The following is a 24863-nucleotide window of genomic DNA, read 5'->3' as shown; positions in this document are numbered from 1 at the left end:
AGTTATGACATTATTATTGATCCCACTCATTATACAAATTACAAATGCTAAAAATCTCTTAAATTATACCACATCATCAATTGCTATACTAGTTAGTACACTAATTGGTGCATATAACATTATTCTAAGTAAACTATCCAAAGAAATTTTATTAAAATTTAGGATTTAAGGTGGGGGTTCAAATAAATGGGAGTCTAAAAAAATTAGATAGTTGCTAATAGTAGTCTTCTAATATAAAATTATATGGATATAAAAGTAATTTTACACTATCATTTTACTTTATTATCTGACTGGGTAGGTTAGTGTGATTTCAAAAAATAAAGCGGGTGTCAGTGTTATTTCAAATATATAGAGGGAGTGCCACAATAATTTATCCTAAAATAAAATAAAATAAAAATAAAAATATCTTATTCCTGGATAAACCAACTACCGGTACCAGCATCGTTAACAGAGAGAGGGAGAGAGGGAGTCAGAAATCTCCAATGGATGCTCTGGCTCTGAACCTATCGACTACAACTTCAAAACCTTACCAACAACTCCAAACCCATCTCATAAAATCTACAATTTCCCTCTGCAATTCCCGAATTTACTGTCTCTGTTACAAGAGAAGCCTATCATCTACAATAATCACTTGTAAGTTCAAAACCACCAAACAAAATAGGGAGAGCAAGAGCAAGAGCGTTGCCAAGAAGATTGTGGTCTCTGACGTCCCGCCTCCGCTGTCTGAGGACGGTGGTGTGGCCAGAAATGGAGGAGCGCCGCCGAGTCCTGACCGGAATAATACTGCCGGAGGATTGACATTGAAGTTGTTGAAGAAGTTGCAAAGAAGGGTTTTGGGGGTTTTGTCTAATTTGCCCTTGGCTATTGGAGAAATGGCCTCAATTGCTGCTTTAATGGCCCTGGGTATGCCTGCTTCTCTCCCTGTAATTCTCTTTATGTATATGTTTGTGTGTTATTATAAGTACATCTTTCTTAACTATTTTTGTGGATAATTATGTAAATATGTGTTTGAGCTTGTGCATATCTGCGTCCTACTATTGTTTTTACGTTTTTGCTATTGCTAGATTGTGAATTGGCTGTAAAACGAACCAAATTATTTGAGCTTGTCTAGTGTTTAGTTTGTTAAAAACTCATCCTAAATTTATTCGACATGTAAACATGCAAATTTGAAAACATTTTGAAACTCGTTATTTTTCGTAGTTCAACTCGACTTCAGCCCAATAAACATATATTAGTTGTAAAAAATTAAATCGGCTCGATTAAAACTCATTTGACATAGGCTCTTACGATAAACAAGTTTAAGTTTAAACTTGAACATATTCTGAAACTCATTGAGTTTTCAAGTCAAATTTGAACAATCTATTACATGACTCGACTCAACTCGTTTACAACCTAAGCTGAAGTGCAATTTATTCATTTTTTAAGATCATGTACATACACCCACTAGTTACTTCATTACACATTAGTTTGTCTGACAAATAAAAAGTTGGTCTTATGGCATCTACTAGCTTCATTTGCATTCATTCCTAATCTATCATGCTTAGGGTTTGCATTGAGGATATATAAACACGTTCACATATTTCTAAGAGTAAGCTTTTTGGACAATTAGTGTCTAACATATATTGAATCTTACTGTCTACTTGATAATTATAGGGCAAATTACATATACCTCCCTCGAGGTTTAGTTAAATTACAGATACCCCTGAAGTTTCGGAAATTACATCCCGCCCCCTGTGGTTTGTATTTTCATAACAATTTGCCCCCTGAGGTTTATATTTCATAACAAATTACCCCCTAATTTCTTATGCAAATATAGCATTCAGGGGGGAATTCATAATTTCTCAAACCTCAGGGGGTATCTGTAATTTAGCCAAACCTCGAGGGGGGTATATGTAATTTGCCCATAATTTTATATTACTTGCACGTGTTTGGTCCATTTATGTTGGAGATTTTGGCCACGTATGAGTGGACATGTTGAGGATATAATTAAACTTATGGTGGAAATCTTGGCCACTTTTAAAGGCCATGTTGAAAATATAGATGTTTAAGTTAGTTATCACTTGCAAGCGTTGAGGATGTAAATTAATTACACTTTAGCATCTCCAAGGGACTCTTTAAATGAGGCTTGGTAGCTGTTATAGCTAGCATCAGCATATTTTAGTCACTTCAACGGGCTAATTATTGCGATAGCTATTTTAACAAAATTCTTCAAGGTTAGCTACATTTGACAAACCTTGGGAGGCTCTTTAGACAGTTTGTGTGTATAGATAGATAAAATAAAGAGTGGTGCTGGAGTACATAGATAAAAAAAGAATTAGGCAAAATAAAAAATATACTTTTTTTTATAAATATTTATGTATTGAAAAATGAGGAGTATGGTTGGAATTGCTCTAACAACTTCAAATTTTTATATCAGATGGTTGTTAACAATTGGGATCCATGATAGCTTCAATCAGATTTGTTTCCAAACTACATGTATCAGCATCAAGTTTTCTAGATTAGGTTTGAAACAAATGTAAATTTCATGAATAAGTAAATGATTCAAGTTCATGGATTTTAAGTTGTGATGGTTTAGTGAGTTCAAATAGCTGGAATCAGTAGTGCAATTTTCGGCTTTGCAACTAAGAAGTCATATTGAATTGGCAAACAAGGCTTGACTGATCAATCCATCTTTTTGAGTGTTCTGGAAATGCAAGTGAAAAAGAAATTGTTTAGGCCTAATCACTTCAGCTTACATAGAAAAATATTGAGGAAATTGTGTAAACTTTAGTTGTTGCTGACTTGCAGCTGTGCTGCTCAGCGTAGCGAATCCTTTAGAATTTCCAAAGCCCTAAGACTACAGGAAAGGCGAAACATGAAAGACCAAGAATCACCATTGAGTAACACAAAGAAGAGTTTGGCATCTGATTCTTATTTACAGGATTCCTAGTGTTTGTTTCATTTCTTTCTTATTTACAGTCGAGTATAGTTGATGCAAAGAGAATCATAATTTCTTTGGTTTTCTCATGGTTGCCTCACTACTCAAATTTTGTATATTGTATAGTAGATTCCTTTCCTACATACTGTAGGAGCTTAGTCCACCAAAATGAAGCCAATTTGTTTGTACTGTTGGGTAGTGTGGATCCTAAACAATAACTCCTCAACCGAGTAAGGGTATTTTTGATATTTCACAGTTTTGCCATGTTTTTCGAATACTCTGTATTTATAGTTGAAATGCCACATCCCTTTGTATTGTATTGTAACTCAATTCAGATCATATAACAACTGCAGTGACCATGGACATAGCCCTTTTTGGGGTGAACCACGTAAATTTTTGTCTTCTTGTGTGCTGGTTTTAGATTCGTGTTTATTCTTGTTTGTGTTTTGTATCTCATGGATCGTAATTAGGTGTATTAATTCCTAGCACGTACTTTATGCAACTTCATTCTAGAACTGTTGAGTTTGACACACTAGTGAAACCAAAAATTATACGGTAAAGACTTTGTATTTATATTATGAATAAAGCACTTACAAAAGCTGTGACAATATAACAAGTACACAAGCAACGTACAAAAGACTAGACCACACACACACACTTGACACAATTTCTTATACACTCAATAACATTCACGTGACACACTGACACACTTGCACTCACGTTTCACTTTTGCTGGAAACTCACAGCACTCGTAAACCTTACATCACATACTTTCACTCTCACTTCTTGTCTCACTCGTGCATACATACATAAGGATGACCAATTGCTACATATAGAGATGCTATCCACCGACATACAAAGTCGGTTTGTTACCGACTCACTCACTAGAAGCTTCTTGTATCTTTATTATATATATAGATATATAATTTATATGTAAAGACTTCTAGAAAGAGGAGGAACAATCTAGAGAGGGAAACTAATAGAATATTCTAGAGAGAGAGAGAGAGGGGGAGGGAGAAGAGTTAGTGATGACTCTCAACACTTGCCCTCACTGATTATATAACAATGCCACATTGTTTCAAAAACTCTTCGTGAAGATATATGCAATTTGGTCCTCCACCTTGAAGAGCTTCATCTTTTTCTTTCCTAGTAATAACCTCTTTCTTAGGAAATGATGATGCACTGCCACACACTTTATTCTTTCATGGAACACCAGGACCTTCACCAATTGTAGGATTCTCATCCTCCAATTTAGGTACTAAGTTCCAAGTCTGATTCTGCTTTGGTGAAACCATCATTTCTGTTGTCGTCTTCTTCAAATTGAAACCTTTTGCTATCTCCTCAAATGTTATAGCTCCTTTATACTATCTTTCGTAGCAAAGGTTGCATCAATGCACCTTAGATTGGGTTGACATTGCCTTGCGGATGTTGGTTGTTGCAATTTTATTGGATGTTGGTTGTTGCAATTTTATTACTTCTTCAACTTATTCTTTTGTTTGCTCCCCTAGTTTCTCTAGTGAGTGACCTTCTGAATCTTTTAGTGTCAAAGATTGATAATTTGCTACAAGAGTCAATTCATCTGTGATAGAGTATGCATCCACTTCCGTGATCACTAGATTGGATTGCTCTTGTACTTCTCATCAAACTCTATCTCCTCTTCTAAGTTTGCTTTAGTGATCACGAACATTATAGGAGATGCTTCAAAATCCCATTCTTTTTTAAATTCTGTCACTTCTTCTGAGTACCTTGGTTCTACGGCCTCGAACATTGCACACGAAGCTTGGAAATCCCATTCTTCTTCACTCTCATCTTGGTACTCGTTGGATGTTACCATATTACCCTCGATCAAGCTTCTTTTTACATGACAATCGTTTGCGTAGTGGTTGGCTAATCTTGCCGTAGTTAAAGCACTTTATGTTGCATCGTTCGCTCAATCTTCTCTTTCCATGACAATCTTTTGCGTAGTGGCTGGCTAATCTTGCCGCAGTTGAAGCATTCTATGTTGCATCGTCCAAATCCAATAAGTCTTCGATCATTTTCATTGCTATCATGCCAAACTTCCCCTCGTTGATAACTTCAATCATCCTGTGATTGTTGTTCATCTTCTTCTTTCTTTGGTCTTGTAGAATTTTGCCACCTTCTTCCGTCTCTTCTTTTGGTGTTGAATAATAACTTTTCTTCACTTTCATTCTTCAATGTGAGTGCAGCCATTTGCTTTGCTAGAGTTTATTGATTCGCTAATAGAGTTTACAGCTCGACCAGTGATGGTTAAGTGGACCATCCTCTAATTGCGGCCAAAAGCCCACCATACTCGGGTTGTAAACCTGGAGTAATAATGCATCTCATTCTAGACTCGCTAATATTTTACTCAGGATCAAGTTGTGAAATTTCATTGCAAATAGCCTTTACCTTGAGAAAATATTGGCTGATTGTTATTGATCCTTGTGTAACTGTCGCAAGCTCGTTTTGTAAATACTAGAGTCATGCATCGTTCGTTTTCGAAAATAACACAGCAAACGTGTCCCAAACTGCTTTAGAAGTGGTAAAATCTCAAACATACTCCAATTACTCTTTCTGAACAGTTGTCCTTAATACGAACATTGCTTTTCCTGCCTTAATCAGCCACTTTCTCAAGGCCTCTGCATTTTCTTCCCCCAGTGGGGTAGTATCCTTTCCATCAACAATTTCCCTCAAATCCTGTCCTTGATGATATGCCGCTATGCACATTCACCAATAGTCATGACTATAATAATTTAATTTTTCCACACCTCCCATGATGCTTCCGAAATTTGCCATTGCAACTGTATTCGTAAACTTCAACAATCTCCCATATCAATCGCAATCTTTCCTCATAAGACCAAGCTCTGATACCAAATTGTTGAATTTGACACACTAGTGAACCCAAAAATTGTAGAATAAAGACTTTGTATTTATATTATAAGTAAAGCACTCATACAAAAGCTTTCATAATATTACAAGTACACAAGCAACACACAAAAGACATGACTACACACTTGACACAATTTCTTATACACTCAATAACACCTAGGGCTGAGCATAAAAATCGAAAAAATTGTAAACTGGTTTGGTCCAGACCAAACTGCACGGTTTGGTTTGGTTTTCTCAATGCACGGTTTGGTTCTGGTTTTGAAATAGGCAGACCGTACTTCACGGTTCGGTTTGTGGTTTTATAGCTACAAATCTAGTTGGAATTGAACCAGACCGTTTAGATTATGTATATAATTTATTACCGAATGTAAATACTAAAATATTTTATTAGTAACAAAAGTATGTAAATTATAACTCTCTACTTTTTTAAGTATATTTTTGTATAGTGATAGAACTAGTTTCAAACAATCATGTAAACAATTCTTAGGTTATGAATAATATTTTGTGATCATATTGTGAATAATGATAATATTTTTAAAATATGCAGTTCCAAACTGAACCGAACCGTAGTTTAGTGGTTCGGTTCGGATTGGTTCCAAGATTTTCATGGATTGGTTTGGTTCCAAATTTGATGGAACCGTAGGTAATGAATTGGTCTTAGTTTACGGCTAAACCGAACCAATCCGAACCATACTCACACCTAATAACACCCACGTGACACACTGACACACTGACACACTTGCATTGTAACGCCCCCAAAATACATACACTCAAACTCATACAACGAAGGGATGAAGAAGTTGATTTGAAGGAAATAGTAGAATCAAATTTAAGGACGACAAGATCAATTAGATAAATTGTTCTTCGAATATATTCATTTGACATAGAGCATGATTCTACAAACACACATGCAACCTATATTCATAGTTCAACATGACATGAATATATGGCATGTGCACAAGTTCACCAAAAATCACAAAATAAACATAATTGCCTAAAGGCTTACACAAGAGGGCATCCCCTCTATCAAATAAAATGCTCAGCTAATTACAATGTAATTACATCAATAGCCTAAAGCCTTTACGCAAAACGACAAAAAAGAGCATTCTAGCTCATCAATCTGCAATATCAACCTTGTGGTGGTGGCACACCATCCGAACGCACACCATCCGAACTTGAAAAATTGTAAACCACTAGGGATGAACCAAAGTCTAGTAGATAATTCTATACTTAAGAAATATGCCCACAATTAGAAATTAGAATATGATCATAATGCATGTGATATAATATATATATATATATATATAATTTCAAAGCTTTAACATTTAGAAGATATATTTGCCTATAATGCTATAATAGGAGATAATCGAATCATTTTCATAACCTGAGTTAAGAGTTGTAAGACATCACAGTAATGAATCCCTAGGCTAGTATTTGCCAATGGTCCTAAAATACATGGACCACCAATAACACTCCCACTTTACCAGTTATTAGCTGGAAAGAAAGCGGTACCTACTCCCGCGCAGGTTTCAGGTCTTTCAACGTTGACACTCTCGCCAGCTTAACTCACCAAACTATACTACCCGGATTTATTACTCAACAATTATCAAAACACAATATACAATAGTTCAAATCTCAATCATGCAATCCTCCACCGATTGCCAACAACAAGAAATATCTCTACTATTCAAATTCTCAAAATGTAAACGATTTCAAATTCGAAATATCTCTACTATTCAAATTCTCAAAATGTAAATGATTTCAAATTCAATTTATTCATATCCACACTTCCAAAAATGGGTTTAATCATCGGTTTTCGTCATCATATTTATGTGTAGAGAATCCAATTCCAATTTTCCAAAATTATCCAATATGAATTAGGGTTCATGCCAAAATGGGGCTTTTCCTCTAAACATGATCCTCACAAGCATTACATTATCCAAATTGAAATTTAAAGAATTATATCGGCATAAGAAATCCCAATTTCATGTCAAGCGCATCCCCTTATGCAAAACATGCTATAATCTTTTCATATAATACCACATATTCACATTAGAGTTCATATTTAGGAAAAGCAAGAAAATCCCTATCTCAATGAAGAGAAGGAAAACCCTAGGATCCCCAAAGTTGCCCAAACTTGGATTTTCTTGGATGAGGATGAAGCTCTAGCCTTGCTTTACAACTTTAATAAATGAACTTTGATGAAATTCCTCCTCTTGGTGGGTGAAATCAAGGATTGAATTTGAATTTTAGAGAGGGAATGTAGAGAGAAGGGAGAGAAATGAAATATATATATATATAGAGAGAGAGAGAGAGAGTCTCTCAAATTTGAGGAAAAAGGACTAAACAATCTGTGCTGAACACACACTCCCGCACGTGCGGAGCCTCTAGTTGCACGTGCAAATCTGTTTAGCAAATATTGCTCTCTTGCATAATCCACTCGTGCGGAACAAATATTCTGCACGTGCAGACTGACCCAGACAGCTTTTATAGGATACAAGTGTATCTCCCTCTTCTGGAGTTGGAATTTGATTAATTTTGTGTCTAAATTGAATCACCAAAAGTAAGCTTTCCAACAGTTCCAGCATCACATTAAAATTCAAAGTGTGGAGAGAGAAAAGAGCACAAGAGTGAACACTACTCAAAAACAATTATCGAATTTGAGATTTTTGGTCCAATCATGTTAACTCATCAATCAAGGCTCTAAACATCTAGAAGGAGGTCCCAATTATAATAATTAAAATGTCAAATGTAAACCCATCAATTCCAAAAGTCCGAAAACAATACAAGTACAAGGTAATGGGTACCAATTAATATAAACAAGTCGAGTTTAAGACCCGGGACACTACATGTACTACTTTTCACTTTTGTTGGAACCTCACAGCATTCATAAGCCTTACATCACACACTTTCACTCTCACCTTTTGTCTTGCTCATGCATACATACATTAGGATGACCCATCCCTATATATAGAGATGCTATCCACTGACATACAAAGTCGGCTTGTTACTGACTCACTCACTCACTAGAAGCTTCTTGTATCTTCATATTATATATATATATATATATAATTTGTGTAGAGATTTCCAGAAAGAGGAGGAACAATCTAGAGAGAGAGGAGAGTTAGTGATGACTCTCAGCAAGAACAACCCTACTCCTGCATAAATTCTAAACGCATTCACATATCTTGTTTTTGGATTCTCAGGTCTTCCTCCTTGTCCTTAGGATTCTGTAATCTTTATTATAGTTAGAATTTTCTAACTTAATTCCAGGATCATTATCATTGAAAGTTGGCCTTTTGTATATTTGACGACTCTACAGGAACTATTATTGAACAAGGCGAGGCTCCGGATTTCTATTTTCAGAAATACCCTGAAGACAATTCTGTCCTTGGATTTTTCACTTGGAGGTGGATTCTCACCCTTGGCTTCGATCATATGTTCTCATCTCCACCGTTCCTCGCAATGTTGGTTCTCCTGGCAGCATCACTCATGGCCTGCACATATACAACACAGATTCCCCTGGTTAAGGTAGCAAGAAGGTCCGGTTTATCTGCAAGCTAATGCCCTTTTGAGCTTCAAGTGATACGGAGAAGCTTTTTGTCAACAGGAACTAAAATTTTAATCTTTATCTGCAGATGGTCTTTCTTACACTCAGCTGAGGTCATCAGCAAGCAAGAATTTGCAGATACTCTGCCCAGAGCATCAGTCAAGGATTTGGGTGTCATTTTGATGGGAGCAGGATATGAGGTGTGTGTTTTAACTCTTTTTCCATTATCCTTTTTCCCCTCTCTCTGTCTTCCACTTTTGATTTGAAGAATAATTGCTGATGAGACCTTTTCAGATTATGTTATCATGTTTGCAGCATTTAATATATTTGTAATAATTCAAGTGTGAAATCTTGTTTATTTCACGGATTAAGCTTGTTAGGAATTTTGTAAGACCTAGCCAGGATCAGTGAAACATGAAAACAAAGAAGAACAAACAAACAGGAATTATAAGTCACACACACACACAAGATTTATGTGGTTCATATACACTTCAAAATTAGGGCTATGTCAACAGTTGTGGTTTTACTATGATAAGAAACAATTACAAGTGAGATACATAGTTAGCCACCCCCTCAACTACATATACACATACATATAATTAGGGCTACAGGTCACAAGTGTGAATTTACCAAAATACCCTTATTCCAAAATACATATATTTGGATCCATAGCTGAGTGTTTAGTGTTCAGTACTTATCAGGATCCACACTACCTCAACGCTTACATTTACTAACCCTTATGTTATCTCATTTGTTGAACGACATAATACCAACTTGTGAAGAGATGTCCCTGAAGTGTTTGGCAGCACCTTTTTATGTGGTGTAAGACTGCAATTAGGAAAGAAAGTAATTGAAATGGGCTGATTTGTATTTTATGTAAGATTGGGAGAGTATTGATGTAATTCTAAGTTAAAAGTTAAAATGAAAACTAGGTTTCTGTTGTGAGGTGTCTTCTATTTACTATACGCTCGCCTTTTACGGAGCAAAGGTCCAAAGCCTAAAGCCAAATATTAGGTGGCATATTTTGTTATTTTCAGGTTGTTTTTTTTTTTTTTTTTTTTTTTTAGTGTTACAAAAAAAGGAGAGTTGCATTGAGGGGTTGAGAATCTTCTTGTAATCCTGATTGAGTATAGTGAATTTGTTCTCTATCTCATGGGCGTAGACACGCTGCCAAATCATGTATATCTTGTGTTATTGTTTTCTTTGTGTGTATTGTTCTATTATTTACTGTTTTATTGTTTGATTGAAACCATGTTTCTGCACCACAGGATGAAATTGAGTCATTTCAATTTCATGTTGGTCTGTTTGATTGCTGGTCTGCTAACCTGTCAGCTCATCGCTTGGTTGAACATTATTACTTAATTTAACAAGTCACTCTCATTTTCTGTAGGTTTTCTTAAAAGGACCATCTTTATATGCCTTCAAGGGGCTGGCTGGTCGGTTTGCTCCAATCGGCGTGCATTTAGCAATGTTGCTAATAATGGCAGGTGGAACTATGAGTGCTGCTGGGAGCTTCAGAGGTTCGGTCACTGTTCCTCAGGGCCTAAACTTTGTTGTGGGAGACGTGATGGGACCAAGTGGGTTTCTCTCTAATCCATTGGAAACCTTTGATACTGAAGTTCACGTCAACAGATTCTACATGGACTACTACGACAGTGGAGAGGTAAGAAGACATTAACATGAGAAATACTATCTCGCTTACCGTTTGGATCAAATCATTCTTTGAATTCTGTTGTTCAATGTGAAAACTGTGGGTCTCAAGGATTGTTAGATATGAGATGCTTCTTCTGCTCTTGATTGCTTCAATGTGCTAAAGATTTATTTTTTGTTTCGCTCACTTGTATTATAGGTTCGGCAGTTTCACACTGACCTCTCGCTATTTGACCTTGAGGGGAAAGAGGTGATGAGGAAAACAATAAGTGTGAATGACCCACTGAGGTTTGGTGGGATCACCATATACCAGACAGATTGGAGTCTTTCAACTCTGCAAATACTGAAGGATGGTGAAGGGCCTTTCAATTTGGCTATGGCACCTCTCAAACTCAACGGGGACAAGAAGCTTTTCGGGACCTTCCTACCGGTTGGAAATTCTGGTTCTCCGAATGTCAAGGGAATGTATGCATATCTTTTAGTACAGTGTCATCTTTTTAAATGGTTACTTATATATAATCATCTTTTGAAATAAAATTTTTCCAAGTTTTATGGTTACTTATTCTTCTTTTTCCTATATGATTTTGGTAGGTAGAACTAGAGTTTTGCCACCTGAGGAGACCATAAAATTAATTTATAAGTTTCTTTTACTGCCACACTTGCCTCTACCAATGCTGTTGTAGTTCTAATTTTTTTTTTTTAATATTAAGAAATTAGACGTCTTGCTATTTGGATTTTTATATTAACTCAAGGTTCTAAAAAACAATATAATAAACCTACAAGAAAAATCTGTTCAAAAAACGAAAGTACAAAAAAACCTAAAAGAAAAAATAATTTGAGCTTTTCTGTTTGATTGTTGGCACTTGCGTTTTTTTTACAGTAGGTGTATTATTGGTTGAAATATAAATTCCTTGCAATGATGTTTCGAACTTAAAATCGGTTCCTGTTGCATAAATGATGTGAAAAATATCTTTATATGTTTGTTGGGGCCACTTTTCAGAATTTTTTTTGGCAATCTGCCTTTCTTGTAAAATTTAACAGTTTTCTTAGCATGTTTCATTTCCATTTGAAATTTTAGATCAATGCTTGCTCGTGACCTACAATCAATTGTTCTCTATGATCAAGAAGGGAAATTTGCTGGAATTCGACGCCCTAACTCTAAACTTCCAATTGACATTGATGGCACTAAAATTGTTATTTTGGATGCAATCGGTAGTACAGGCCTTGACTTGAAGGTGATGAAAGAGTAATATCAATCTCAAAATATCATTGAATATTTACTTCATTTGTTTATTTTTTTTAGTTTTTTTTTTTTTTTTTAGTTTTTTGCTTTTGCTTGTTCATTTTGGTGAAATTAAAGTTTGTTTGGAATCAGACTGACCCAGGTGTGCCGATTGTTTATGCTGGCTTTGGTGCTCTAATGCTCACAACTTGTATCAGTTTTCTGTCTCATTCACAGGTAAGGTTTCTGCTTCTGGGATACAGTTTGGCTGTGGTATGTGTAAAGATACTTAAAAACTATATACTGACCAGGGTTTTAAATATCGACCAATACGTATTGAGATTTTGGACTTGTGAGTACCGATATTCATTGATATATTAGGCGATACTGTTTGATTTTGTATCGCTGATTACCGATATGTAAGTCGATTCCATTATTTAAAATCATGATACTGATACTTCGTCTAACTCCAAACTATATCTTCAACTGGATTTATCTTTCTTTTTTTCTTTTTCTTTTTTTTCCAAAGGAAATAAATAAAATGACATTGTTAGAATAGAACTAAAATCTTGACTAATGAAAAGAAGTTTAAAATGTTGTTATCTAAAAAGCAAGATCACTTTTAAGAAAGTAGTGTGTCTATGTGACCGTGTCAGACACCGATACTCACTAGATATGTCCACCACGTGTTGGACACATGTCCGAATATGTCCTATTTTAAAAAAAAAAAAAATTAGATCCCAACACACTTAAGACACTTGGGAGATACACATACCACTCACTTATACAAGTTCGAATAAAATGATTTAGGATCCAATGACAAAAAAAAACAATGTAAATTTATACCTATTGATCTTTCCTCCTTTAAACTTCAGAAATTATTATTATGTGGCATTTTTTATTATCTTTGAATGAAGTATTTATATAAATGACATATAATAAATACCTAAAACTATATATTTTGAACTTGTCCCTCGCATGTCGTGCTCTGCATTTTTAAAAAAAATTATTCTGTCGGCGTGTTGTGTGTCCGTGGTTCTTAGGTTGTTGTAAATGCCATTGTGCAAATGATGTGTATGATTTGTCATTTCCTTGTGTTTATCCTTATCTCCCTTTCCTTCTCTGTTCAACTGAAAGATTTGGGCGTTACAAGACGGAACAGCAGTTATTGTGGGTGGAAAGACAAACCGAGCCAAGGCTGAATTTCCAGATGACATGAACCATTTGCTCGATCAGGTTCCAGAGATAGTCGAATCGTCTTCTACCGGCCAATCCAATAGCTCTAGTGGCTAGCTTAATGGCTTCAAGTGGTATATTAGCTGCAAATTTGACTTCGTGCAAGAACAGGATGTCATTTTAATTTTGTTCGACTCTCACAAGTTCAGACGCATTGAAATGGAAAAAGAAAGAGCAGCACAAGTGGTAAGCTAGCTACTAGTTTGAGATTTGGCGAAGAAAAAGTGCAATTTCGTAAATTTAGAAGATCAGTCAAAATTGTTTTTGCAGATTTTATATTCATTGGCATTGTGAGCATTTTTTGTGCCATGGCTTAGGGGCCACGGGACTTTAAACCTCGAGACTGTATGTCAACTTACTCCATTTCTTCTTCTTCTTCTTCTTCTTCTTCTTCTTCTTCTTCTTCTTCTTCTTCTTCTTCGACTCTTTTTTGCCTTGCATTATTTTGTGGTTTCAAATTGTTGTACTGGACAATTGTGTTGAACTTCATACGGCAAAAAAACTTCAATATTTATTGTAACTGATAAAATTTATAATAATTTTACTTTGGTAATGCGAGTTGGTGTTTGTGGTTTCTTTCCAATTGCTGGTCTTTATTCATCAATAATGTTCCTTTCTAGTTGATGAGAAGGTTCATGTTGTTCCTGAAAATTATGAAATACAATTTGTGAGACACAAGTAATTTACCATATTGAATGAAAATCAATAAATAAAAGAATTAGATTTCTGTATTCAGATTTTTTGGTTACGAGAAAAACAAGAAAATGTCATGAGAAATTAATTATACAAACATAAAGACCTTGGCAATTGTCAGCATGGCCTTGTCACTTCTTAATTATTTATACACTTTCGTGAGTGTTTGGAAAGCGACTATTTTTTAAGTTTTTTTATTATTTTAATAGGTTATTTTAGTTTGTGTTTGGAAAGTTGAGTTAAATTTTTGAATTGGTTATTGTATTGAAAAATATGTTTAAAATGATGTTTGAGGTTGAAATGACAAATTTGTCCTTAATTTTATTTTTCCCCAAAATTGATTGACAAGAGCAAAATAGTTATTTAACTGCTTGTGGGTCGGTAATGGTAGCCTCAGCCTATACTGTATTGGTCAGAGTGTAGGCCGTCCGTGCAATGACAGCCACTGTTTTTTTTTTTAAATCAATGGGTTAGTGTACCATTTGAGGCTGAAAGGCTTTTATGTGTGTGTGTGTTTTGAGGCTATTTTAGGCTAAAATATGGGTTCCAAGCAAGGCCTTTATATTAGCCACCATTCATGAGCTTTGCGTGCAGCATCCCACTAGTATTTTCAAGATTTGAAAGGTTCATTTTGTAGGGTAAATTAAGAAGATTACATCATATTCTTGTGTTGATTTTTTTGAAGATAAATATTATGCAATTAGGTCCCTTCTCAATCTAACTTTTCAGAATAATGCATGCCCATATAAAATGAATGATTAGAATAGATAGACTGGAATGGGGACAATAGGTCCCTTCTCAAATTCTTGTTTGGATAAGAAAATTTTGAAAATTCACTTTCTCCACACAAATTAATACTCTCATGTCTTAATCAAACTTGTATACTTGTTAATGATGTTCCTTTCGATGCTGAATTTCAGGATTACAAAATTATAGTGGATGAATCTTGGCGACACGACGATGGACAAGCAGGATGTGCTTGGATTTGCTACAATGGGAGAAATGATCCAATAGCATAGAAGTCTTGCAGAATGTATTTGCCATCAGCTTTTGCAGCGGAGGCCATAGCATGCGAACAAGCTATGCAGTGGCCGAAGGAACAAAAAAATGACAAGCATCTCCATTTGTACTGATTCTCAAGTTCTAATTGATGTGTTATGTCATAGAGTCCAACCTTTTTGGTTCTCTGCCACTATTGTTGAGGATATATGGTTTACAAAAATGATTGGCAGCTTTAATGAGCTCAGGATCCTATTTGAACTTAAAATATGTTTCCAGTATGTTTAATTTAAATTCATAAATTTTAATTTCTATTCTATTCTAATATGAATTTACTAATAAGAACAACACATATTAAACCTTAAAATAATTTTTTTTTCCCTCAAGATACACTTTAATCAGTTATTTCTATTCAAATCTATATATCTTCTTTTCCAAGAAATTAAAGTTATTTTTTCTTCTTCTTCTTCTTCTTCTTCTTCCCTTCAAAACTCCAATCTTTCCCTACCAAAACTCATCATCATCATCAACATCATTGTTTTTTATTATTTTGAAACCCTCTAGAAGAAAGTTTGAACAAAATCAAATAATGGATGAGAATATTAATCAAAATAGTTTTTTGAAGTAACCTATCAAAAAGGAGGTAAGTATTACAATTTTTTTAGAACACCATCAATTATTTTCTATATCGTTTTTTTGACAAAAATTAAAGGACCCAATAGTTAGATTAACAATAACATATTATTGGAGTTGTTCTTATTTTATCATTTAAATAGTACATTATTTGATAATTACTCTTTCTTGACGCTTATGTGCTTATAAGTTTGGTTTTTACTTTTCTATAAACATTCTTGTGGATAATTTATAATGTAAAAGTTTTTTTCTATGTTGAAAAGTTTTATAATACTTATGTAAAAGTTTGATTTTTTTTGTATTTATACTGCTTATGTGTTTATAAGTTTGGTTTTTTTTTCTGTATTTGAGAATTATTTTCTGTATTGAAAAGTTTTTGAAATAATATAATTTTTTTAAATTTGGTTATTATTTATTATTTGGGTTTACCTTGAGAGTAATTTGGAAAAAATAATAAGGTGTAATGAAAGTAAAATAAAATTTTAAATAATTAAACAAGGTGTACTTAGAAATCATAAGTACTTAATGATTTTTTTGGTGTAAATAGAATCCCCCAATGAGCTCTAATGAGGTAAGTTTTACTGTGATGTGATATTTTAATTTTTTTTTTTATTTTCTACCATATTATTAATGCGCAATTAGAATTTTTAAATTAAAGAAATGTATCAATTGCTCTACGGTTTAATGGTAAGTTCTTTAACTTTGTTAGTGTGACTAAGGTTTGTAGAACTATGGTTAAGCCAGCTCATGACATGTCTCGGTTTGTAAATGAGTTTTCTACTTTATATATGAGTTGTGTGTTATTTTTCTGCGCACAAAAAATAAAATAAAATTATGAATTAGTAATTTGAATAATTATTTTTTAAAATCATTAACATTATTAGTTTACCTTATTCCAAAGGGACAATTGATGCACAATGATGGCAGAAAAAGTTAATTACTCATTAATGAAAAGTTTTATAATTTTAATAATTAATATTTAAAAAATTTTAAAAATTTATCCATAAATTCCATACGGGAGAATATTGATTCATTTATGCTGTGTTTGGTTAGGAGATTTGAGAAGAAATTTAGAAAATGAAAGGAAAAATGTGTGTAAAATTATGTGAAATATAGGAATATTTTATTTACATTTCATCTATCTTTTCTTTTTCCATTTTCAAATTCCTCAACCAAACACAGCGTTAGTCCTAAGAGTTTTTATATGAATTAATTAGCCCTTTTTGTTTTGAAAAGTTATATTTATTTGATTGGGTGTCATTTGAGTTTAAGTGAATGTCTTTCTGTGATTCATTTTTCTAATTGTCTTATTCGTTTTTGGGATGTGAATGGAAAGGTAAGGTGTGAGAGATTCTTTTTTGAAAGATTGGTGGCTGAAATATTGGTTGTCGAGCGTTAAAATCTATATTAATATTAGTGTGATCTGCTGGTGTTATATTAAAGTGCTATGTTCGAAAAAAGTATACTAAGGAGGTTTTGTGTGTTACATTGATTGGAGTGTTATGATTGAAAGAAAATATAGCGATCCCGGGTTTTTCCCTTTTTGTACAATATTCCGAACTTAGGTTCCGTCTTGTTGATTGTTGTTTATATCTTGTTTTCGTCCTTCAATACTTTGTATTTGAGTTATAGGATGCGTTGGGCAGGTTTGTTGCAGGTTGGGTGTGATTGGGAGCAAATGGTTGCTGCCTAGAATTTTGATCCTTCGCTCGAGCGAGACTTTTGTCGCTCGAGCGAGCTCTTTGTTTTAGATCCTTCGCTCGAACCAGGGTTTCTTCGCTCGAGCGAGAGTTGAGTTTTGTGTCTGGTGGCTCGAGCCAAGGTGTCTTCGCTCGAGCGTGCGCATGCGTCTGCGTCTAGGTTTGGACCTAAGAGTTGCATTTCTTGGCTCGAGCGAGCTTTCCGTCGCTCAAGCAAGCGAGGTGTATGTTTTGAGTTTCTTCGCTCGAGCGAGCATTCTATCGCTCAAGCGTGCTTCTGGGTTGCAGACCTGAAGCTTCGAATTTTTGGCTCGAGCAAGGGTTCTTTGTGTCTATTCGCTCGAGCGACCAATCCTTCGCTTGAGCGAGCCTGTGTTATATCAGTAGACAGCAGCGGGTAAACACTTCACTTTTTCATCTCTTTTGATTTCAAAACCCAAAATTCAACTCTCTCTCTCTCTCTCTCTACACTTAACTTCTCTCTAGGGTTTCATCTATTTTTAGTGTGTTTCTACCCTAAGTTCTTTGTAAGAAAGGTAGAGGGTCGCGAGGGCTTTGTTTTAATCTGAACAATAATGGATTTGGAGCACTTTGGTTTTTCCTCATCTACTCCTTTAGGCTTCTAATTTCGAGGTAGGGATACCCTACTCCATCTTATGAGTTTTGTCTTTAATTTTGGTCATTTTGATTAGTTGGTAATGTTGGGTAATTTTGGGAAAAGTTGGGGTTGCTGTGTAATTTATAAAAAAAGGGGTTTTCAAATAATAAAACCCATATGCGTGTAAGACATTGAGAAATTGAATTATTATTGTATTATTGATGAAAATGAACCTTAGGGTTGATATTGTAAATTAGGGAAAAATACTCTAGTTATGTGATAAATTAATTTGAATAATTAATTTGTGGGAATATGAAATTGAGTTGGAGATTATGAGATTGGAGAATTATAAAGTTGAATGGTGGAGTTGGATAATTTAATCACTCACCAATGAAATTGTTGATATTATATCTGTTGATGCATTTATTATCTGTTTAGAAATAACTGTTTTGGGCTATCGATGGAGGATAGTCTTGATTGTTGTAGACACTGTATGTTGATTAGGGAAAACCGAAACTAATCACATTGAATACGTCATTTAACATGACGGTTGGAATAATACATAAAATATGAGTATTGATTGATCCTTGTATATGATAATTGTTTATATACTTGGAATATGTATATTGTGTGGGAGGAGATAGGGGATGTACTCTATGGTTTGAGGGAAGATAGGGGATGGGCTCTCAAACCTGTTTAGGAGGAGATAGGGGATGAACTCCATTGATACAGCAAATATGTGTATCAAATTGAAGTGTTAATACATCAAATATGTGTATTAGTATTAATACAACGAATATGTGTATTATCTGAAGTATGGAAGTGTTTTAATTGTGAGTTGTAAACTCATTTGAATTGTGAACCAAGGAAGTGATTTAATGTGAAATGTAGTCTCATTGAAATGCTTGGCCAGGTTCTGAGCCATATTTATGAAATGATTTGATAAGTAAAGGAAAATGAATTGTATCATGGACATGATTGTCATGGAACTGTATTGTGATTTAAATTAGTTTTTAAGTATTAACCATTTATCAAACGCTATTATTTTAGTCATTGCTTATAATTGGTTTAGAATATCTCTGCTGGGCTGTGGCTCACCCTATATGAAACATCATTTTCAGGTCCAGGTGATATGCCACCTCCAAGGACATAGCTTGGGAGGTTCTGGGAGTTGAAGACTCTTTTTGTTGTTTTGTTATCTTTTGATGTATTACATGTAAATTCAAGGCAAGGACTTAATATGTATTTGAGTTAGTACTCTTTTCTTGTAACCAAGTGTTGGCTTGGAAAGTTGTAAGCCCGTAGGGCATTTACTTTTGTTGTCAACATGTAATACTTTTGTAATGAATACTTTGATAAATGGAAATATGTTTATTTCTCTTATGTCTATGCATGTCAAGATTGTTAGGTTTATGTATTATTTTGAGCGTGTGTCAACTTGGTATCGAGCGTACCGAGTTCGAATACTTTGAGTATGCGGGAAGTGGTTAGTACCACAATGGGTTTGTCTCGCTTGTTAGAGACGTAGGTATAATATTATATGTTTATTTGATAACATGTTTATGCGACTATATGAGTATGGGATTTAATTTCTAGGATGTTGATTGGATCCTTGGGTTTCTGGGAGTCCTGTTGGAAAAGCACTTGATCAATGCTGTTTCTAACCGGAACTCTAGTAACGCCTCGGGACTGTCACTATCTGGAAATGAAATTCGTAAGTGCTTATGTGATTATGTGCTTACGTGGAATAAATTACTGTTGTCCATTATATTAGGACACGAGTGAATAGCTTCGGCACATTTATGAATTAAATGTGCTAATGATCTTCGTTACCTTTATTAGGATGTCAGGACGAGGACGTGGTGGTAAGCGAGGTAGGCCTAGGAAGTAGGAGGTGCCTATACCGGATGATATTCCGACGCAGTAGGAGGGTGTTGGCCAGGCCAATGTGGTCGAGCCAGTAGGTCAGCAGGCCATGGGCGCCTTAGCCCGCAAGATAGCAGGAACTTTGAGGGAATCCATAGGCATTCTCAGAGCTGAGAATAAAGTTCAGGCCCAGGTTGTTGATGCAAGGCCTTCCTTTATGAAGAGGGAGTTTTTCCGGTCTAATCCGGATGAGTTTTTGGGGGATTCGAAAGAGCCACTTAAGGCTGATGAGTGGTTGGAGTAGATGACGAAGACGTTTAAGATGCTTGGCATCGAAGACGGGGTGTTGAAGGTGACCTTGGCGTCTTTCCATCTAAAGGGAGATGCGGGTCAGTGGTGGAAGTTCATGAGGGGTCGTATTGGTGGTACATGGGAGGCCTTTGTAGATGCTTTCCAGGAGCAATTCTTGTCTCCAACTATTAGGGAGAAGTTAAGGGATCAGTTCTGTCAGCTCAAGCAACTGAGTATGCCAGTGGCCAAGTTTGAAGCCGCATTTACTAGTTTATCTAGGTTTGCACCTGAGCTTGTGGCGTCAGAAGAACGTCGTTGTCTCGAGTTTGAGAAGAAGTTGAGACATGGACTCAAGACTAGAGTTGGGGGATCCATGGTTCGGGAGTATGGGCGTCTAGTGGATGTTGCGGCCCACATGGAGATTATGATGCATGAGGAGGAGGAGAGGATAAGGGGCTCCAAGAGGAGTCAAGATGGCCAGGGGGATGGTAGGAGGCAGAGGGGTTCTAACCCTCAGCAGTCCCAGGGTGCTTTTGCAAGATCTACCTTTCCAGTGCCGAGTGCAGGTTCCGGGAGAGGCAGTCAGGGAGACATTACTTGTTACAAATATGGTCAGTTGGGCCACAAGTCTCCAGCTTGCCCGTGGAGGGGAGGAGGTCAGAGAGCAGCTTCATCTTCGGCTCGACCTTAGAGCCAGAGTCTGGGCAGAGGCCAGCCGCTCTCATGTTATCACTGTGGCCAGGCGGGGCACTTGAAGAGGTTATGCCCGCAGTTGAGTGCCACATCGAGTGAGTCTGGTTCGAGGCAGACGTAGAGTTTTCAGCCAGCACAGTCAGTTCAGGCCTCGAGGGCCAATCAGGGAGCTTCGTCGTCCCAGTCTGTGCAGCATTCTTTTGCTCCTAGGAGTGAGCAGGTAGATTAGAGACCTTTTGGGCGCATGTATACTGTTACCGCGCAGGATCTTATACAGGCTCCATCTGTTGTGAGAGGTACCTTTTTGTTTTGCAACTCGGTTGCCAATGTGTTGATTGATACGGGTGCATCACATTTCTTTATATCTGCTGCATTTGCATCTGTTTTGGGGTTGGAGTTGGCGCAGTTAGCATCTCCTATATGTGTTGTATCACCTATTGGGGGTGAATTGATTTTGAAACAAGAGTGTCGAGGTTGTGATATAGAGGTCGCTGACCGTCGGCTTCCATTTTCTTTTGTAGTTATAGCTATGTCGGGTTTCAATGTGATTTTGGGTATGGACTGGCTATCGTCATACCGGGTTGTTATCGATTGTTACCGCCAGAGGGTCACAATATGTACCTTGAGCGGGGATTGTTTCTATTTCTTGGGGGATCGGGTTGGTAGTGTATTGCCACCGGTGTATGATCCGCGAGGGTGGAGTGAGCTTAGTGGTCTTCTCGCTAGCTTCATGAGTGGTGAGTGTGATGAGACCCAGACTGTATTGCCGAGAGTGGTTTGTGAGTATTCAGATGTTTTTCCCGAGGACCTTGTTAGCTTACCACCTCATCGAGAGATTGAGTTCTTTATTGATTTAATGCCCGGCACGGCGCCGATTTCTATGGCACCCTATCGTTTTGCCCCAGCCAAGTTGAGTAAGTTAAAGATTCAGCTCCAGGAATTGCTAGCTAAGGGCTTTATTCGCCCTAGTATTTCGCCGTGGGGAGCACCGGCCCTCTTTGCTAAAAAGAAAGATGGTTCCTTGAGACTTTGTATTGATTACCGGAAATTAAATCGGGCTACGATTAAGAATAAGTACCCTATGCCTCGTATAGATGATTTGTTTGACCTGTTGAAAGGGTCCCGTTGTTTCTCTAAGATAGACTTGAGATCGGGCTACCATCAGTTGAGGGTCAGGGAGGAAGATATTCTGAAGAAGGCATTCCGTGCGCGGTATGGACACTGTGAGTTTCTGGTGATGCCTTTTGGGCTCACCAATGCACCGGCAGTGTTTATGGATTTGATGAACCGGATCTTCCGAGAATTCTTAGATCGTTTTGTGGTCGTTTTCGTGGATGACATTCTGATTTATTCATCTTCTGAGGAGGAGCACGAGGAACATTTGAGAGTGGTGCTGGAGTTGCTTAGAGCCCATAGGCTGTATACTAAATTTGGGAAGTGTAAGTTCTGGCTAGGAGAGGTCAAGTTCTTTGGCCATGTGGTTTTCGGGGAAAGAGTGTCTGTTGATACATCCAAGATTGAGGCAGTGCAAGATTGGGCACAGCCTAAGAGTGTTTTTGAGATCCACAGTTTTCTGGGATTAGCTGGGTATTACTGCCGGTTTGTGAAAGATTTCTCCAGGCTAGCTTCACCATTGACTAGATTGACGCGGAAATGGGTCAAATTTGTATGGAGTGAGACTTGTGAAAAGTCGTTCCACGAGTTGAAAGTTAGATTGACCACCGCTCCGGTCTTGATTATTCCGGAGAGAGATTTAGGTTATGCTGTTTATTGTGATGCCTTACGAGAGGGTTTGGGTTTTGTGTTGATGCAGGAGGGGAAGGTCGTAGCCTATGGCTCGCGGCAGTTGAAAATACACGAGAGGAATTACCCTACACATGACCTAGAGTTAGCAACTGTGATTTTTACCTTGAAGATTTGGAGGCATTACCTTTATGATGAGAGATTCGAGGTGTTCTCGGATCATAAGAGTCTGAAGTATCTGTTTACACAGAAAGACTTGAACTTGAGGCAGAGGAGGTGGATAGAGTTTATTGAGGATTACGACTTCGAGTTGCATTATCATCCGGGGAAGGCCAATGTTGTGGTCGATGCCTTTAGCTGGAAATCCATTAGTGATCTAGCTTGTATAGACATCTGGGAATGGGAGATGTTGGGTGCACCTGGCGAGGTTGATTTTCTTTTGGGCGAATCTGTTGAGGCTGCGGCCTTGTTTTCTGTTATTGCACAGCCTACACTTGTAACGGCCCAAAACGCATGTCATAATTATCCTTCATTGATTATGCAATGATATGAATTAATTGGGGAATATCTATTTGAATTGGAAAAAAAAAATATCTGTTGAGGCTACAACTTCGGGACTGAAATTGACGACCATAATGGGTTCAAAAAACGAAATTGAACACGCCTATATGTTACCGAGAATTTTTAGAGCCATTTGGGAAATTTAATTTAGAACTGATTTTCGTCTGATTCGCTAAGCCATGTTTGGCTCAAGTTTTTGGCACAATTATATATATGATGTATAGATAAAGATAAGAACCCTTGTTTGACTCAACAAAAGTGGAAAATATCTGAGAAAGAGAGAGAGAGGTCGTGAGAAAGGGGGAACCAAAGGGAAGAAGAAGATAGAAAGGGGAAACCAAGCTAAATCTTCTCTAATTAACCATCTAAGGTAAGATTTGTTATGAAATTAGGTTGTTTGATCCTTGACATCTAGCAAGTTAACTCAAGATCTTAGCATGAGTGCATGAAAATCTTGTGCATATGTATTCACCTTGCATTTAGTTCTTTAATTGTGAGCAACCTCCATGAATTTTGAGTTTATGAGCATGTTTTATGAAATTCCATCTCAAGTCAAGGTTTGATCCTTTATATAATGCATTTGGATTTTATTTGGAAGTTATGATGTTTAATTCAAGTGGTTTTCAAATGTTTTGGGCCTTGATTTTCATGATTTTGAGGTTGATTTGGCAAAAGAAAGACCCACGGTTTAGCAGAAATTCAGACTGGTTTTTCATCCAGACCGCTCGAGCGGCCTGGGCCACCGTTCGAGCGGCCAAATAGTGTTTAGGCTACTGCAGTTCCACCGTTCGTGCGGCCTGGGCCACCGCACGAGCGGCCAAGCCACCGAACGTGTGGTCTGGGCCACCGCACGTGCGGCCAAACAATGTAATTTTCCAATTTTGTTTTGTCTTATTTTCTGACTTCTGGGCCTTCATTTACTTGATTTTCACATGTCATTTGCATCCATTAGCATCTCATAAGCATGAAACAAAGTAAAGAAAGAATAGAATGGCATTAACTAATTGATTCGATGGCAAAATGTGTTAAGGAATTGTGGCAACCCATTGTGAGTATCATTTCTGTAAAGTTGTGTTGATAAAAAATTATGTTTTAACTGTTATTGATACGGTATGTTTTCTCAAAGTGCTATCTTAATTCTGTGAACGAGTATCCTATTTGCGAAACTAGTATGGCATCTATGGATAGTCCCAAGTCATAGGGGACAGCACATTAGTGCGGGTCCATGACATACACGTGATACGAGATCTCGTTAGCCACTTCATTGTGGTGATATGTGTTAATCGGTAATCGGAACCGATTCTCTAGTCGGAAGACGATATATGTTGTATCCTGTTAGATGCACCATTATGTTATGTTCTGATATGAATGTTTATGAATGATTTATTTTATGAATACCTTATATGTGGAATTCGTTCACTACCCCTTTACTTTAATGTTATTCACTGGGTTTTAGCTCACTGTTTGTATATATATATATATTATAGGCGAGCGTTCTGGGAGTCAAGCCTAGGCGGAGCCTTGAACCGAGCCGCCGTTTTGAAGCCTACCAGGTGTTTTGGGTGCCTCCGAGTTAGGGCTAGGCCTGGAAGGCCGATAGCAACTTTGTTTTGTTGTACACT

The 24863-nt window shown here is 36.6% G+C and overlaps 1 protein-coding gene across 3 annotated transcripts; it reads left to right on the top strand.

Annotated features, from left to right (window-relative positions):
* The first annotated feature begins 377 nt into the window (after positions 1-377).
* On the top strand, positions 378-15470 carry LOC114314691 (cytochrome c biogenesis protein family). 3 transcript variants are annotated; one of them, XR_014364335.1, is made up of 9 exons: positions 384-903; positions 9129-9348; positions 9445-9556; positions 10747-11019; positions 11206-11471; positions 12085-12241; positions 12382-12465; positions 13366-13650; positions 15078-15470. XR_014364335.1 is itself a non-coding variant. In XM_082920423.1 (8 exons), the coding sequence occupies exons 1-8, from the start codon at positions 483-485 to the stop codon at positions 13519-13521; spliced, it is 1689 nt and encodes a 562-aa protein (XP_082776549.1). In that variant the 5' UTR covers positions 378-482; the 3' UTR covers positions 13522-14017. The 3 variants fall into 3 exon arrangements, 1 of the variants encoding a protein (XP_082776549.1); XR_014364334.1 differs by lacking the exon at positions 15078-15470 and adding an exon at positions 13735-14017; XM_082920423.1 differs by lacking the exon at positions 15078-15470 and having other exon boundaries at positions 378-903; positions 13366-14017.
* The last annotated feature ends 9393 nt before the right edge of the window (positions 15471-24863 follow it).

This window comes from Camellia sinensis, chromosome 3 (assembly GCF_055761805.1).
Source record: "Camellia sinensis isolate YWXY chromosome 3, ASM5576180v1, whole genome shotgun sequence".
NCBI lineage: Eukaryota > Viridiplantae > Streptophyta > Magnoliopsida > Ericales > Theaceae > Camellia > Camellia sinensis.
The sequence above is the reverse complement of the archived record's forward strand: the minus strand, read 5'-3'. Positions and strand labels throughout refer to the sequence as shown.

Coding starts and splice junctions, on each gene's coding strand:
- LOC114314691 (XM_082920423.1), top strand. CDS start 483: ATGGATGCTCTGGCTCTGAACCTATCGACTACAACTTCAAAACCTTAC. Junction 11,472..12,084: donor TCTCCGAATGTCAAGGGAAT/GTATGCATATCT, acceptor TTGAAATTTTAG/ATCAATGCTTGCTCGTGACC. Junction 12,242..12,381: donor GTACAGGCCTTGACTTGAAG/GTGATGAAAGAG, acceptor GTTTGGAATCAG/ACTGACCCAGGTGTGCCGAT.